The sequence below is a fragment of the Jaculus jaculus genome, chromosome 1 (genome assembly GCF_020740685.1).
Source record: "Jaculus jaculus isolate mJacJac1 chromosome 1, mJacJac1.mat.Y.cur, whole genome shotgun sequence".
NCBI classification, from domain to species: domain Eukaryota; kingdom Metazoa; phylum Chordata; class Mammalia; order Rodentia; family Dipodidae; genus Jaculus; species Jaculus jaculus.
Genome location: NC_059102.1, coordinates 33,419,388 through 33,437,490, shown reverse-complemented (window position 1 = coordinate 33,437,490; position 18,103 = coordinate 33,419,388). Strand labels below are relative to the sequence as shown.

At 41.8% G+C, this 18,103-nt stretch overlaps 1 protein-coding gene and 1 non-coding gene across 2 annotated transcripts in view; one reads left to right on the top strand and one right to left on the bottom strand.

Annotated features, from left to right (window-relative positions):
* The window catches only part of Fbxw4 (F-box and WD repeat domain containing 4), a 111,001-nt gene that overhangs the window by 69,143 nt on the left and 23,755 nt on the right, over positions 1 to 18,103 (bottom strand). Inside the window, exons 2-4 of the mRNA XM_004659425.2 lie at positions 10,067 to 10,162; positions 4,889 to 5,074; positions 4,136 to 4,268 (exon numbers count right to left, since the gene is read on the bottom strand). Of these exons, the coding sequence (XP_004659482.2) occupies positions 4,136 to 4,268; positions 4,889 to 5,074; positions 10,067 to 10,162 (415 nt within the window). The remainder of the gene's footprint in view (positions 1 to 4,135; positions 4,269 to 4,888; positions 5,075 to 10,066; positions 10,163 to 18,103) is intronic.
* Positions 16,565 to 16,702, top strand: LOC123457789. Its single transcript, XR_006635158.1, has one exon. It is a non-coding gene; the product is annotated as a small nucleolar RNA SNORA70 (small nucleolar RNA).

Below are 18,103 nucleotides of genomic sequence, written 5' to 3'. Positions count from 1 at the left end.
TGAGGCCATCCTGAGATTACATAGTGAATTCCAGGTCATCCTGAGCTAGAGTGATACTCTACCTTGCAAAACCAAAAAAACAAACAAACAAAAAGACTAAAATAAACTAAGCCACGAATTAGGGCTGAATCCCTATTTATATATGAGATGAACCTTCATATCACACACAAAGTTGCTACTATGTTTCAGTCCATATTCTGAAATTACATGTGGTCTATTTGGGCTGCAAAGTCACTGAGAAACCCTGCTGGAGCTGAGCTGAAAACCCCCTCCATGTAGAACAGCTGACAGAAAGTGCGGCGAACCCCCTGACTATCAGGAGAAGAACGACCAGCAAACGAAGATCCTTCTTGATCACACTTTATTGGAGAGCCTCTTGGTTAACAGGAAAGCTGATGGCAAGGGGCCGGGGCGCGGCAGTGTAGCTGCTTTTATAGGGCAGAATACTATGGGGCGCCTGCTGATTGGCTGCCATAGGCTCACCCGCCCACAGGAGCCACGGGATAGGCTTGGGACAAGGTGCGTCAAGCGCATGCGCAACCTCAAGCGAGGTTGGCGCCAAGGCGCTGCCTAATAAGGAATTGTTTACCTCAAGACTGCCAGGAAGCCAGCGCCATCTTGTAATGGCGTCTGCATTAGCTCCCTACAGTTCCCCCTTTTTTATTAACTTATGGCATAGCTCAGGAAAAATAGCCACCTTTCCGATCAGGTCCGCACCTCATGATGTGTTGACTGATCAAGGGAAGAAGTTCAACCTCCCCTTCCTCAGAAAGCAGGGAAAAGCCATACTACATGCAGTTTAGTGGGAGAAAGAAATCATCAGTGAATAAACCCAACAGTAGACACTGCAAGCCTTATATTTAGCCAGCCAGGCCAAATGAGCTAACTGCTGCAATAGTGGCATGTCTGTTATGGAGGAAACCAACTGCCTTCTAATTGGACTGGAGGCCCGCTCCATGGGAGGGAATATATCCCTGAAACTGAAAACCTACAACAGGGGTAGTCATGAGCCCTAGGAGTGTAACATTTGCTGCTGTCTGGCTACAAGTATATACTATGCTCACCAAATTGTCCACCCAGTAAGCACTTCCCTTAATGTTCATACCCATGTATTAATGCTACTCTCACTTTTGATTAGAGAACCTTCTCTTTTCAGATGGCAGTGATGTTGGGATGACTCAGGAGGCACCAAGGTGCTGAGAAGAAGTGACACAGGAGTGCTCAGCACTGAAATATCTCTATCACACCTTCCATGGCTCAGGGTCCATTGCAGAAGAGGTGGCGGAAAGAGTGTAAGAACCAGAGGAAAGGTAGGACTCCCTACAACATGCTCCTCCAGACACAAAATGGCTTTGATATCCATGACCTCATAGTACCTGACACTACCTACACAGACCATCATAATAGGAAGAAAAGATCATGACATAAAAATAAAAGAGAGAGTGATTGAGTGGGGAGGATATATGATGGAGAAAGGAGTTTCAAAGGGAAAGTGTGGGAGGGGAACTACCATGGGATATTGTTTACAATTATGGAAATTATCAATAAAAAATATATACATACGTATATAAAAATTACATGTGGTCACAAAGCTTAGTTTTTTTTATACTGTTCTGGCTGTCAGACCACAAATAATATGACAGAAGAAAGAAGAAACTAGGGAAGCCTGAAGACATGACAGAAAGATGCCAGAAAGAAATGGGAATATGTAGGGCATGTATGGCACAAAAGGTTCATATGAAAAATTTATTTATTTATTTAGTTAGTTTTTCGAGGTAGGGTCTTACTCTATCTCAGGCTGACCTGGAATTCACTCTGTATTCTCAGGGTGGCCTCAAACTCACTGTGTTCCTCTTACCTCTGCCTCCCAAGTGCTAGGATTAATGCCATGTGCCACCATACCCAGCTAAAAACTTACTTTTTTTTTTTTTTTTTGGTTTTTTGAGGTAGGGTCTCACTCTAGCCCAGGCTGACCTGGAATTCACTAAGGAGTCTCAGGGTGGCCTCGAACTCATGGCAATCCTCCTACCTCTGCCTCCCAAGTGCTGGGATTAAAGGCATACACTACCATGCCCAGCAAAACTTACTTTTGAGCAGTATGGCAAATGAAGGCCAATATCCTTGCAAAGAATGTTTCAGAGGTAGAGAGAATGCAGCAGCTAAGGAGCTTGCCTACGAAGCCTAAGGACCTGGGTTTGATTCCTCAATACCCATGTAAGCCAGATGCACAAGGTGGCATATGTGTCTGGAGTTCATTTGCAATAGCTAGAGGCCCTGGTGTGCCCAATCTCTCTCTCTCTCTCTCTCTCTCTTATATAAATAAAACACTTAAAAAAAAAAAGAATTCTTCAAAGCCAATGAACAATCAAAAGCTTGGGAGTATGGGATGGGGAAAAAGAAAAAGGTGACAAAAAATTCAGTTTTTGATGGCTCAAAACATTTGCTAAAGTTGGCTTGGTGGCACACATCTTAAATATCAGCACTGGAGAGATGGAGGCAAGATCACAAGTTCAAGGTTATCTTCTGCTAAACAGCAAATTCAAGATCAGCTTGAGCTACATGAGACCATGAGTAAAAAAATAAATTTTTGAGGGCTGGAGAGATGGCTTAGCGGTTAAGTGCTTGCCTGTGAAGCCTAAGGACCCTGGTTCGAGGCTCAACTCCCCAGGACCCACATTAGCCAGATGCACAAGGGGGTGCACGCGTCTGGAGTTCGCTTGAAGTGGCTGGAGGCCCTGGCGCGCCCATTCTCTCTCTCTCTGTCTGTCTGCCTCTTTCTCTCTGTCTGTTGCTCTCAAATAAATAAACAACAAAAAAATTAAAAATAAATAAATAAATACATTTTTGAGATGAAAATTCATCAAAAATTTGAGCCAGGTGTGATGGCACACCCCTTTAATTTCAGCACTCAGGAGGTTGAGGTAAGAGGATCTCTGTGAGTTTGAGGCCACCTTGAGACTACATAGTAAATTTCAAGTCAGCCTGGGCTAGAGTGAGGCCCTACCTCAAAAAAATGAAACAAAAAAAATGAATTTTTTTTTTTTGTTTTGCTTCATCTTTCCCAGTCTTCCTACAATGGTGTGCATTTTCTCCAAATTCAAAATGTAAGGGAAAAAACTCCAAAAGGAAGAGAAATGTCCATAAAGTAGAAGATAATACATTTAACCCTCCTCATTATATAATTACTACATGAAAGAATGATCACCAGAGAGTTCATGGAGTCGAGAGATTACTAAGTAAAGGCTGCAAGGCTACAACTTTCCTCTCCTGAGTTCTCTCCCTATATAGTTTAGAGCCCCATTTACTATTAAGAGCATTTTGCACCTGTTAGCACTATGGAACCTCTAGATGTTAGGAAACAGATAAGAAAGATACTACTTGACCTCCTGCATCACCAGCTGAACTGTCAGCAAAGTTCCTACCATAGTCTCAAAGACCAGCCTGTGTCTTGCTAGAGCTGATAGGCATAGACCTGGAGAAAGAGTTTCTTCTCTGTACCAGGGGTAGGGGGTCTATCTGGCCCAGATATGGATGAGTTGGGTCCACAAAGCAAGGATGACAACTGTTTATCAACCACACTGTATTACATTTTAGCAGATGTCTACAGGCCAAGCAATTTGGCAATGATGCAAAAATCACCTTCTCTGTCATCTCTGCTGCTTACTGACCACATCACTCTCCAGAGAAGGAGTGAAAACACATTTTAATTATCAGCTTGATTGCTTATAAACAAGGTGGTGAAAAATTAACCTCCCTAAACAGAAAGCAGGCAAAAGGAGGGAGATTTTAAAATAAAATATTGGGCTTAGAACTCAGCCCACAAACTTGAGGAAACTCAACTCAGGGAGGAAAAGCTGGCCATGCTCTGTTTTTGCATTCATACCACATTTCAAGTGAGTGGCAAAAATCCCAGCCACTGTCCACTCCTTTCCCAGTCCAGCTGGCAGGGACACAGCCTGGCATAGCAAGTTGCATGCCAAAGGCGCATAAGTGAGTTCTTTATTGTGTCATTTCTACCTTACCCTCACCCAACACTCTCAGCCAATCCTAAGACTCAAGGCCTTATCCACCCTCTCCCACCCCAGTCCCTATAGACAGGAGGGAATAACAGTATGTAAGGGAGAGAGCACCTCACCTTGGCTGTCCTGTCCCTGGAGCCACTCACAATGATTCCTCCTTTGCAGTCCACACAGTTTACCTCCTGTTCATGAGCAGAGTACTTGACAGTGAAGGTGCTATGAGTCTTATGAACACCAATCTTCCCATCTCTAGAAGAAAAATAAGGAACCCACCCCACAAGAGCCAATTATTGTCTGTAGGAAGAGAACAAGTCTACTGAAACAGCCCAAGCTCCCAATGATGTGCCAATTTGCTAACCCTTAAGTAGCTGGTTCCAAAAATGCTGAGCTAGATACCTTTACTTCTTCAGCACATTTAGGGGTGAGGGATGAATAGAGCTGAGAGAGGAAAGAATTTCCCCCTGGAGAGCATCAAACCAGCTTCACTTTGCATTAAAGGTTCTTCTTGTTTTCTTCTCCATCTAAAATTATTAGCAGCTTTTGGTATATCTACTTTAAACATATTTTTAAAAAGCATAAATAAATTTTAAAAAATTTAAAGGTTGGAGAGATGGCTTAGCAGTTAAGGTACTTGCCTGCAAAGCCAAAGGACCCAAGTTTGATTCTCCAGGACCCATGTAAGCCAAATGCACATGGTGGTGCATGCGTTTGGAGTTCATTTGCAATGGCTAGAGGCCCTGGCATTCCCAATCTCTCTCTTTCTCTCTCTCTTCTCTTTGTATCCCACTGTATATAAATAAAGTCAGAGACAAACACAGCTCCATGAAGAACACTAGGGAAGAAGTAGAAGAAGAAACCTGAGCACTTACCCTCCTGCACTGATAATATGTGAATTGGCCAGCACAAAGTGGCAAACATCCTCATCATGTCCAGCAAAGACTCTCAGGGGCCGACGGTTCAAACTGGCACCATCTGGGTGGAACTGGTATGCTAGGATGAAATTAGCCTGAGATATGTACAGAGAGTCATCTTCTAGCTGCATCCAGGGCATCTGACTGAGAGAAAAAAAATGTAAGGCTTGTCAAAATACATAAGCATATTCATTCTTATTTTCTATATTTTATTTAGTTATCTATTTGACAGAGTGGCAGATAGAGAGAGGAAGAATGGGCACACCAGAACCTCTAGCCACTGCAAACAAACTCCAGACACATACCCCACCTTATGCATCTGGCTCACATGGGTACTGGGGAATTGAACCTGGATCCTTTAGGCTTCATAGGCAAGTGCCTTAGCCACTAAGCCGTAGCTCTAGCTCTCATTCTCATTTTCTATCATCTATCTTACTGCCAAGTAGAGTAACCTTCTTTCCTTCTGCATTTAGCTGAATCAGTTAGATATTTTGTTTATTTTTTTATTTGCAAGCAGAGAGAGACAGAAGAGAGGCAGACAGAGAGAATGGGCACACCAGGACCTCCAGCCACTGCAAATGAACTCCAGATGTATGTGCCACTTTGTGTATCTGGCTTTTACGTGGGTACTGGGAAATCAAAGCCAGATCATTGGGCTTTGCAGGCAAGCAACTTAACAGCTGAGCCATCTCTCCAGCCCCCAGTTAGATAATTTTTAAGGTTTCAAGACCCTCACACATACCTGTTTCCCAACAGACCAGTTAAGGTGTGATGAAGAAAACAGTGAGTCTTAGGAAACCACATTCCCTTGTTAATAGAGCAAAGGAGCCATTCATAAGTGGAATAAAGCCATTTAGGAAGCTCTGCTAATGTGCTGATAGATACCTAGATCCTCCCAGGGACATGGACCTTTCTGTAGTACAGGCTAAGTGTGACAATGAAAAAACAGCTCCAAAGCATTCTGTGACAGTTCAGTGGCTACAAAGAAGTAGCTGTCATAACAACTGATAAGAGAGATCCACAAATAGTTAAAGATCCCCTCTCTAACCTACAGGAGAAAGAAAGCTTAGAAACCCTAGGCCAGTCTCATGGCATGGAGTGAGCCTTAAGAAAAAACACTATTCTAGGTGCTGTGGCACACACTTGTAATACTGCACTCAGAAAAATAAGGAAAGAGAATCAGGAGTTCAAAGATTTCTTCAGATATATATGATTTTGAAGCTAACGGGCTACATGAGACCTTATCTCCAAAAACAAGGAAGGAACAGAGGGTGGAAGGGAAGGAAGGAAGGAGAGAGGGCGGGAAATGTTCTCTGGTAGGGACTAAGCCTCACCCTCAAGGCAGATAGCCCATCTGTCTTATCCTACCTAACAGTCCTACAGCTACCAGGTCTCAAGAAAGGCAAAGGGACAGCTGACTCATCCCCATGTACAGACACCATCTCCCACTGCCAAGCCTGTCTGAGTAAACTGGGCTGTGGTTCTTCCCCAGGCTCCTTAAAACAAGCGTCATGGGAATGTGGAAAAGTTCTGCAAATTGACTTGACGGGCCATTAAATGCAGCTTGGACTTTGTAGTAAGTAAGTTTCTGTTCGTGAGGCTTTTACAAGTGTGTGCATATATTATATGCAATGTGTAGTGTATACCGAAGCTTGCATTCTCACTCTTTGTGCACATTCTTCTTAGACATCCTTTGCGTGAGTGTGTGGCACATTCAGGTAGACAGCAAATGAGGGTATTGGAATTAATGTGTGTAGAGTTATCTGGTAAATAGCCATTTGCCTAGGACAAGAAACCAGGTTCATACCAGGTGAACAGTGAAAAATCCTGGGGCAGCCTGCTAACTGTTCCGTATATTTATTTGCCAAACTACTCGAAGCTTAGTGCCCAAAAGAACAAAATCGTACTACAGAAATGACTCTTGGGGCTAGAGAAACGGCTCAGTGGTTAAAGGCACTTATTTGCAAAGCCTGATGGCTTAAATTCAATTCCCCCATACCCAAGTAAACCCAGATACCCAAAGTGACTCATGCATCTGAATTTGTTTGTAGTAGCAGAAGGCCCTGGTGTACCTATAGTCTCTCCCCACCCCACCCTACATCTCTCACTCTCTGCCCACTTCTTTCACTGTCTCTCTGCCTCTCCTTCTTAAATAAATGAAGTGGGTTGTTTTTGGTTTTTTTGAGGTAGGGTCTCACTCTGGCCCAGGCTGACCTGGAATTCACTATGTAATTTAGGCTGGCCTCAAACTCACAACAATCCTCCTACCTCTACCGAATGCTGGAATTAAAGGCACGCACCACCACACTCAGCCCCCCCAAATAATTTTTTAATGAAATTATGGCTGTAAAGATTGCTCAGCAGGGCTGGAGAGATGGCTTAGTGGTTAAGCTTGCCTGTGAAGCTGAAGGACCCCGGTTCCAGGCTCAATTCCTCAGGACCCACGTTAGCCAGATGCACAAGGGGGCGCACACATCTGGAGTTCATTTGCAGTGGCTGGCAGTCCTGGCACGCCCATTCTTTCTCTCCTTCTCTCTCTGTCACTCTCAAATAAATAAATAAAAACTAAAATAAATATTTCTTTAAATCTTTTTTTAAAAAAAGATTGCTCAGCAGTTAAAAGTTGCAAGGCCTGATGACCCAGGTTTGATTCCCTAGTACCCATATAAAACAAGATGTACTAAGTGGCACATGCATCAGGAGGTCATTTGCAGTGACAGGAAGCCCTGGTGCACCCATGTTCATTCTCTCTGTCAGCTTTTCTCTCTGATAAATAAAAAATATTTTTTCAAAATTAAAAAACAAGCCGGGTGTGGTGGTACATGCCTTTAATCCCAGCACTCAGGAGGCAGAGGTAGGATTGCCATGAGTTCAAGACCACCTTGAGACTACATAGTGAATTCCAGATCAGTCTGAGCTAGAGCAAGACCCTACCTAGGCAAACCAAAAAAAGAAAAAAAAAAGGAAAGAAAAGAAAATTTAAAAAAAAAGGAAGCCAGGTGTGGTGGTGCACACTTTTAATCCTGGCACTCAAGAGACAGAGGTAGGCGGATCTCTGTAAATTCAAGGCCACCTGAAGACTACATAGTGAATTTCAGGTCAGCCTGGGTTGACCCTAGCTCCTTAAAAAAAAAAAAAAAGAAAGAAAAAAAATTACTCTCTAGTGTCTAAAGACACAAACGGTTGGGTATGGTAGCATATGCACTTGGGAGGCCAAGGCAGAAGGACAGCAAGTGTAAGACCAGCCCTGGACTATATATGTGACCCTGTTTAAAAAAGAGAGCAAGAAGCTGGGTGTGGTAGTGCACAACTTTAATCCCAGAACTTGGGAGGCAAAGGTAGGAGGATTACCTTCCTTGAGTTCAAGGCCAGTTTAAGACTACATAGTGAATTCCAGGTTAGCCTGGGCCAGAGCGAGACCCTACCTCAAAAACACAAAACAAACAAAAAAAAAAAAAAAAAAAAAAAAAGGGCAAGGCTGGGAAGATGGCTCAGCAATGAAAGGTGTTTGATTACAAAGCCTGCTGGTATGGGGTTCAATTCCCAAGCCACCCGTGTAAGCTCAATGCAAAAAAGTGGCACAAAGGACCAGGTGTGGTGGCACACACCTTTAATCCCAGAACTCAGGAGGTTGAGGTAGGAGCATCACTGTGAGTTTGAGGCCAGCCAGGGTTAGAGTAATAAACTGGAAAAAAAAAAAAAAAAAAAAAAGTGACTCAAGTGCCTAGTATTTGTATGCAGGAGCAAGAGGCTCTAGCACACCCATACACATGCGCACACACATATAAATAAAAGTTTAAAACCATAAAATAATAAAATAAAAAAATACCACCAGGCATAGTGGAAAGCAGAAGGAAGTCTTTCACTATAAAAATCTATCTGTCTGGGTATAGTGGCACATGCCTTTAATCCCAGCACTTGGGAGGCAGAGGTAGGAGGATTGCTGTGAGTTCAAGGCCACCCTGAGACTACAGAGTGAATTCCAGGTCAGCCTGGGCTACAGTGAGACCCTACCTTGAAAAAGCAAAAAAGCAAATAAAAAAAAAAATGTGCCATAACTTCTTTGACAACACTACCACATCATCCATGTCAACTTGTATCAGTTAAACCTGTGGAAGTAGGACACAAAGAGACGGGTTCACAAGAGGCAACTTGCCTATATCTATTAGCACAGGCTCTCTACCACAAAGCTCTCTATTAACCACAACCAATCAACAAGAAATGCTTATTTGGTAAGGAGTCAAGTCATAATTATCAAATACTTCATTCAGCACTGATGAAGCACAAATGTGGCATTAACAGTACCACAGCCATTACCAAAATTTCCTAATACTTTTTCTGAGTTCTATTTCCAGTAACATATATGCCCAAGCATTTTTAATAAAGTACAGGATATGGGGTGGAGGTATAGCTCAATGATAGAGCACTTGCCCATCATGTACAATGCACTGGGTTCAATCCCCTGCACCACAAAAAAACCCCAAAAGAAATAAATAATAGTAAAGAAAGGGGCTGGAGAGATAGCTCAGAGGATAAGAAGCTAGCCTAACAACCTGGGTTCAATTCCCCACTAACCCACATAAAGCCAGATATACAGTGGTGCATGCATATGGAGTTTGTTTGTAGTGGCTGGAGACCCTAGTGTGCCCTTTCTTTCTCTCTCTCTGTATGCAAATAAATAAATAATTTTTTTAAGTAGTAAAGAGTCCTAAAGAATTCAAGAGGAAGAAGTAGAGTAGAAGATTTAAAGAAAAATATTTGGACTGGAGAGATGGCTTAGTGGTTAAGGTGCTTGCCTGCAAAGCCAAAGGACCCAAGTTCGATTCCCCAGGACCACATAAGCCGAACATGAGTTCTTAGGTTTATAGGCAAGTACCTTAACCACTAAACCATCTCTCTAGCCCTACTTATTTTTCATAGTCATAAAGGTATGAAAATTGTTAAAACAAAGTACATTTTTCATCATCTTTCTTTCAAATGTGTTAGCAGTTATCCTCCTAATGGACTCTCGGTATTTGAAGGGGCACCAGTAACTAGCCTACCAGAGATAGGCCCTCTTTCACTGGAACTTAGTTCTCACTTTTCATTATGTGCTTTTGTTCCAGGAACATTTAAAAGAATCAAGAAAATACTTGCCTGCATCTCCACTTCAGCAGAACCCTCTCTCGGCAGCGTCCCAGCCTCCAGTTCTGAGACACCTTCACCCGTTCTTTCACTGGAATGCTGGCCATTCTATGTTCAAACAGAACAGAAAATTCAGTCACTACAACTCATGGCCAACAAGAGAAAATTCCATGGACTTGCTGAGTTAGGACTCAGAAATATTCAGAATATAACCAAATATTATTAAAGGGAATTTTGAAACCAATAATGGATAATTTCTTTCTCCATGCTTAGGTAACCAGAAAGCTAAGAGAAAAGCCTGTCCTTTAAATTGAAGTGTCTCTAGTGATATCAAAACAATCTAATGGAAAACTGATGACAAAAATGTGTTGGAACTCCTGGATATCCATATAGAAAATAATGAGTCCTGACACCTACCTCATACCTAACAAGAAAAGTTTATAGAACACAACTTAAACACCAAGTCTAAAACTATAAAGCTATTAATATATATAAATCTGACTGTCCAGAAGGGTGGGAAGTTTTCTTAGTACACAGAAAGAAAAAGTTTTAAAGAAAAATCTGATAAATTGGATTTACCAATATTAAAGAATTTTGGGAGGGAGAGACGGCTCAACAGTTAAAGGCACTTGCTTGCAAATCCTAACAGCCTAGGTTCAATTCCCTAGTATCCACATAAAGCCATATGCAAAAAGTAGCACATGCATCCAGACATTACTTACAGTGGCACAAGGACCTGGCATGCTCATATTCTTTCTATCCCTCTCTCTCTCTCTCTCTCTCTCTCTCTCTCTCTCTCTCTCATAAACTAAATAAATTTAAAAAAAATTAAAGGACACATTTACCACAATAAATGCAGAAGCCACAGTCTGAGAAGAAGAGAGTTACAAAATATATATCTGACAAGGGGCAAGTAGTTTTCTCTCTTTCTTCCACTCTCTCCAAATACACATATATATATATTCACATATATATGTATATACATATATTCACATATGTATGTATGTATGTATGTATGTATGTATGTATGTATGTACAAACACACACTTGCCCAGGCTGGTCCTGAACTTAAAATTCTCCTTCAGATTCTCAAGTGCTAGGATTAGAAGCATGCCCAATTTCTGGGGTGTTTTGTTTTGTTTTTAACTATTTTTATTTTTATTTTTTTATTTTAGTTTTTCAAGGTAGGGTCTCACTCCAGCTCAGGCTGACCTGGAATTCACTCTGTAGTGTCAGGGTGGCCTCAAACTCACAGGGATCCTCCTACCTCTGCCTCCAGAGGGCTGGGATTAAAGGCATGCACCACCACACCCAGCTATTTGTTTATTTATGAGAGAGAGAGAATGGGTATGCCAGGGCCTCTAGCCACTGAAAATGAACTCTAGATGTGTGTGCCACCTTGAGCATCTGGCTTACGTGGGTACTGAGGAATCAAACTTTAACCACAAGCCATCTCTCCAGTCCCAATTTCTGTTTTTAAAAGACCAATAAGGAAATTTCCTACACTGTTGGTAGAAAAGCAAAATGGCACAGCCATTGTGGAGATCTAGTAGAGGTTTTTGTAATTTAAAATAGTTTTGTTTTTGGAGGCTGAGTCTTATGTACCTCAGGCTGTCCTCAAATTTGCTGTGCAGCCAAAGACGACAAACTACTGGCCCTCCTCCTTCTATACCCACCCACCCACAACACATGCAGGGTTACAGGAGTGCACCACCTCACCTGGATTCCTAGCAGTTTGTTGTAAACCTGTTCTTTAACATGTGTTTTTGTTGTCGTTGTTTTGTGTTGCTTTTTTCTAGGTAGGGCCTCACTCTAGCCCAGGATGACCTGGAACTCACTCTGTAGTCCCAGGCTGGTTTCAAACTCACAGTAACCCTCCTACCTCCACCTCCTGAATGCTGGGATTAAAGATGTGTGCCACCTACTTTAAGACCTACTAATTACCCAAAATAAAACTTTATGTCCACAAAAACCCTCAAGAATGTTTCTAGGGAATGTCAGTCATAATAGATAAAAGCAGTCAACACCCCAAGCATGTATAAAGAGAAGAAGGTTAAGTACACTGTGGTATGTTCATACAATGGGATCCTATTCAACGATGGAAAAGAAAAAAGCTCTGATAAGCATAATAATGTAGAGCTGGAGAGATGGCTTAGTGGTTAAGGTACCTGCCTGCAAAGCCAAAGGACCTCGGTTCGACCCTCCAGGACCCACGTAAGCCAGATGCTCAAGGTGGCACATAAATCTGAAGTTCGTTTGCAGTGGCTGGAGGCCCTGGTGCTCCCATTCTTTCTCTCCCTCTCTTCTTCCCTCCCTCCCTTTGCCTTATTCTCTCTCTCAAATAAATAAATAAAAATAAAATATTTACAAAAACATAGCAATGTATTAAAACATTGTGCTGAATAAAAGAAACTTACAGGGTTGGAGAGATGGCTTAGCGGTTTAGGCACTTGCCTACAAAGCCAAAGGATCCCATTTCAACTCTCCACGACCCATGTAAGCCAGATGCACAGGTGGCACATGCACCTGGAGTTCATTTGCAGTGGCTGGAGGCCCTGGCGTGCCCATTCTCTCTCTCTCTCTCTCTCTCTCTCAAAAATAAATAAATAAATAAATAAAATATATTTTTTAAAAAAGAACAGGACTGGAGAGGTGGCTTAGCAGTTAAGCGCTTGCCTGTGAAGCCTAAGGACCCTGGTTCGAGGCTCGATTCCCCAGGATCCACATTAGCCAGATGCACAAGGGGGTGCATGCATCTGGAGTTCGTTTGCAGTGGCTGGAGGCCCTGGCACGCCCATTTTCTCTCTCTCTCTCTCTCTCTCTCTGTCTACCTCTTTCTCTGTCACTTTCAAATAAATAAATAAAAATAAAATTAAAAAAAAAACTGTAAAAAAACCCTGACCCACTGATTCTCTTAAAAAAAAAACTTAAATATATTATATGATTTCATTCACATGAACTTGAGAAAGATGTTAACTAGCCTAAGATGAAAAAATCAAAATAGTAAATACCACCAGGATGAGAACTGACTGGGAAGGAATATATGGAAATTTTCTGGGATTATGTTCTATATCTAAATCTTGAAGGGTTTGGGGATATCTAAGTCTGTATGCATCTAGCAAAACTGCAACAAGCCAGGTGTGGTGGTACACGCCTTTAATTCCAACATTCAGGAGGATGAGTGTGGATCACTGTGAATTTGACTGGTATGTATGTTCAAATAAGTGTATCAGTATCCATAACCCATTTTTAAAGCATTATTAAGCAAATATGGCCAAATAATTATAGAATCTAAGTGTTGAATATATGAGTGTACATTGTAAAATTCATTCAACTTTTCTGTATGTCTTAATATCTTTTATAAATTTATTTATTTGAGAGAGAGAGAATGGGCATGCCAGGGCCTCCAGCCACTGCAAATGAACTCCAGATACATACACCACCTTGCACATCTGGCTTACGTGGGCCTAGGGAATCAAACTTAGGTCCTTTGGCATTGCAGACAAGTGCCTTAACCACTAGGCAATCTCTCCAGCCCCAGTATGTCTTAATATTTAAATGTTTTAACATTTGAAAAAATTAGATAGGGTGTGTAAATGAAATTTTTGGATGAAGAAAGTAACAGCAGCAAGAGACAGGCTGGCACACCAGCAGGAGGTGTGGTATAGTTTGAAGTGAGTAGACAGGGGAGAAGAACTCAGAAGTCCTTTGTGAGATACCTTTAGACAAAAATTTGACATCATAGACAAGAATTTGAAATTTCCATTTTAGATAACTACACTTTCCCTTTGTGTCTATGACTTGTTCCACTTGACAAGGCAAGGTACACTGCTTGGGACACACAGTGGCAACTATGTCTACCTAGAAATTCATGGCCAAGGGAAGACACATTCCTCCTTACCTTCCCTTAGACTTTCACATTTACCATCCTTAACTAAAAGCCAGCAAGCAAGTCTTGCTTTCATGAGTCTAATGGGTACATACTTGAAAGGATAGTTTGGGCAGACAAAAATCTAGTCCATTTCTGCCTCTTGGCCTCATTTATTTGTATAGAGTAATTCTTTTTTAAAATACTTTCCAGGGCTTCTTGCCACTGGAAATAAACACTAGACACATATGTCACTTTGCATTTGGTTTTAAATGGGTACTAGAGAATTGAATCCTGGCTGACAGGCTTTGTAAGCAAGCGCCTTTAACCACTGAGCCACCTCTCCAGCCCAGAATAATTCCTTTTGATCAGTAAAATAATGAATTACAAGACTGGAGAAAAAAACCACACAAGCCAGGCATGGTGGTGCACATCTTTAATCCCAGCATTCAGAAGGCAGAGGTGGAAGGTCACTAAATTCAAGGTCAGCCTAGAACTACAGAATAAGTTCCAGGTCAGCCTGGGCTAAAGTAAGACACTATCTTGAAAAAGACAACAAAAACAAAAGCAACACAGTTACATAGTAGGAAAGATTAACAATGTAAAAATGAATCATTTTCCTAATCCCTCAAGATTCTCCTCCTCCTATACAGGATAGGGAACTCCCTTAAGCTTCCCCAGTTTTATTAGCTTACATAACCATGGAACATTTGTCCAAACTAAGAATTTAACACCAGTACATTATTAAAGTATTAACAACCTCCAGATTTTATTCAAAGTTCACCAGTTCTCCACTAGCGTATTTTTCTGTCTCCAAGATCTAATCTAGGATTCCACATTATAAATCACTATTTCCTCTAGCCCATAGCAGTTTCTAATCTTTCCTTATTTTCATGATTTTGACATGTCTTTTTATCACTACAATTGTGTTAGTGTGTTCATGTGACGTGTGCATGAAACATGCACATGTGTGTGCAAATGTGTGGCCAGAGGAGGTTATCGGGTGTCTACTTCTATCACTCATCTGTCCAATTCCTTGAAACAGGGTCTCACTGAATCTGAAGCTCCTAAGTTTTTGGCTAGACTGTCTGGCGAGCAAGCCCCAATGATTCTCTTGTCTCCATCTTCTGCAGTGTTGGATTCCAGGCATGTTCAACCCCACCTGGCTTTTTACATGGGTAATGGGAATCCAAACTCTGGTCCTCATGCTGAGCAGCACTCTTACCACTGAGTCATCTCCCCAACCCTTTCTGTTATTTTAAGGAAAGAATGGCTTTCTTCTTATTGTTAAAAAAGGTTTTTGCTGGGCATGGTGGCACACACCTTTAATCCCAGCACTTGGGAGGCAGGGGTAGGAAGACTGCCGTGAGTTGAAGACAAGCTTGAGACTACAGAAGGAATTCCAAGTCAGCCTGAGCTACAGTGAGACCCTACCTCAAAAAACCAAAAAAAACCAATGTGTATGTGTACATGCATATATGCATGTTTATATGTATATGGGTATATGTACACACGTGTGTGTGTGTGTGTGTGTGTATAGATAGACCAGACTTGATACTGGGTATCCTCCTTGATTACTTGCCACTGAGACAGGTCTCTTACTTGAACCCAGAACTCACCAACTCAGCTAGTCTAGCTAGACAGCTTGCCCTGGACATGCCCTATCCCTGCCTCCAGAGCATTGGGATCATAGCAGGACCACCAAAGCCATTTGGCATTTTATATGGGTACCTGGGACACAAACTCTAGTTTTCACAATCGTGCAAGAAGCACCTTATCCACTCAGCTATCTCCCCAGCTCTGACATTTAATTTTCTTTTGAGGAAGGGTCTCTCTCTGTAGCCCAGGCTGGCCTCAAGTGATTCTTCTAACTTAGCCTCTGAGTGCTGGGATTACAAGCACTCCACCATGCCCAGCTTAAATTTTAAAAACAATTTTTCTTTCAAGGTAAGGTTTCACTCTAGCTCAGGCTGACCTGGAATTCACTATTTAATCTCAGGGTGGCCTTGAACTCACAGAGATCCTCCTATCTCTGCTTCCCAAGTGCTGTGATTAAAAGCATGTGCTGGGGCTGGAGAGATGGTTTAGCGGTTAAGCGCTTGCCTGTGAAGCCTAAGGACCCCGGTTCGAGGCTCGGTTCCCCAGGTCCCACGTTAGCCAGATACACAAGGGGGCACACGCGTCTGGAGTTCATTTGCAGTGGCTGGAAGCCCTGGCGCGCCCATTCTCTCTCTCCCCCTCTATCTGTCTTTCTCTCTGTCTGTCACTCTCAAATAAATAAATAAAAAATGAACAAAAAATATTTTAAAAAAAAAGCATGTGCCACCACACCCACCTTTAAATTTTTTTAAATAATTTTACTTATTTATTTGCAAGCACAGAGAGATAGAAAGAAGACAGAGAGAATGGGTGCACAAGGAGCTCCAGCCAATGCAAACAAACTCCAGACGCATGTGCCACTGTGCATCTGACTTTACAAGGGTAATGGGGACTCAAACCCGAGTCATTAGGCTTTGCAGGCAAGTGCCTTAACCACTGAGCTCTCTCTCCAGCCCTAGAATTTTTATATCTATGATTTCATGTCAATCTTATAGTGTGAATGTCTTCCAGCAATAATTTTCTGGTTATAAGAACACTAACTTCTGCAGCCAAGTAAGCTGACGGGGTTCCTTTCCTCAAGGTGGCCCAGTGCGCAATGGCTGCAAACAGCAGCCTCCTCGGTAGTGCAGTAAGTAACCTGTTGCTTGTACAAGTGGCCCTAAGGGACCTTGGAGACAGTTTTCTGGTAGATATCCAGATTGCCTTTTGTGTTTTGTTTTTGAGATAGGGTCTTGCTCTAGCCCAGGCTGACATGGAATTCACTATGTGGTCTCAGGCTGGCCTCCAACTCACAGCAATCCTCCTACCTCAGCCTACCAAGTGCTGGGATTAAAGATGTGCACCACCATGTCCAGCAATATCCATATTTCTGATCACATGCTATTCCCAATCTAGACTCCAGACAGGTATGCAGGGTGATTTGGGGAAACCCCAGGACACAATGGCCAGGGTTCATATTGGCCAGATTATCATGTCCATCTGCACCAAGCTGCAAAATAAAGAACATGTGACTGAGGCCCTGTGCAGAGCCAAGTTCAAGTTTCCTGGCCGTCAGAAGATCCACATCTCAGAGAAGTGGGGCTTCACCAAATTCAATGCAGATGACTATGAAGACAGGGTGGCTGAGAAGTGGCTCATTCCTGATGGCTGTGGGGTCACATATACCCTCAATTGTGGACAAGTGGCAAGCTGTGCATGCCTGAGGGCTTCCACTGCTCATACCTTACCAACCACACTCACAATAAATCTCACGATGCAAAACAAAAAAACTACCTTGAAATGAATTTTATTTCAAACTCTGCTGAAGATATTTTCAATATACTAAGCAGAGTTCAGTTAATAAAACTGAATACTATGAAAAAATAATTTAGGGCTGATAATGTATATGAGTGGTTACTTGCCTGCCTAGCATGTATAAGGAATGCCCTAGAGTTAATGCCTCCACTACAAAGTTTAAAGTACATAGATATGACATATGTTATTTGCTATATAAATTATAAAGCTTTATATATATTTATTATACATAACTATATAAGTAAAAAATATATAAATGTACCGGGCATGGTGGTGCATACCTTTAATTCCAGCACTCAGGAGGCAGAGGTAGAAGGATCACCATGAGTTTGAGGCCATCCTGGGATTGCATAGGTCAGCCTGGGCCAAAATGAGACCCTACTTTGAAAAAAAAAATATATATATATATATGTATATATATATATACACACATATATATATATGTATATAATATATACACATACAAATATATTCTTAGAATTTAAAGTAAATATTATTATATAATAATGCAGTATATAGTATGTAAATATAATACAAGTATATATAAATAGTATATAAATCAAATGTTATAATCTCTGGATCATTATTTCAAGAGCAATTTATTTGACTAATATTTACTATGGTGCTTAAAATGTGCCAGACAAGCTGGGTGTGGTGGCGCACGCCTTTAGTCCCAGCACTCAGGTGGTAAAGGTAGGAGGCTTGCCCAGAGTTCGAGGCCACCCTGAGACTACATAGTAAATTCTAGGTCAGCTTGGACCAGAGTGAGACCCTACCTCAAAAAACCA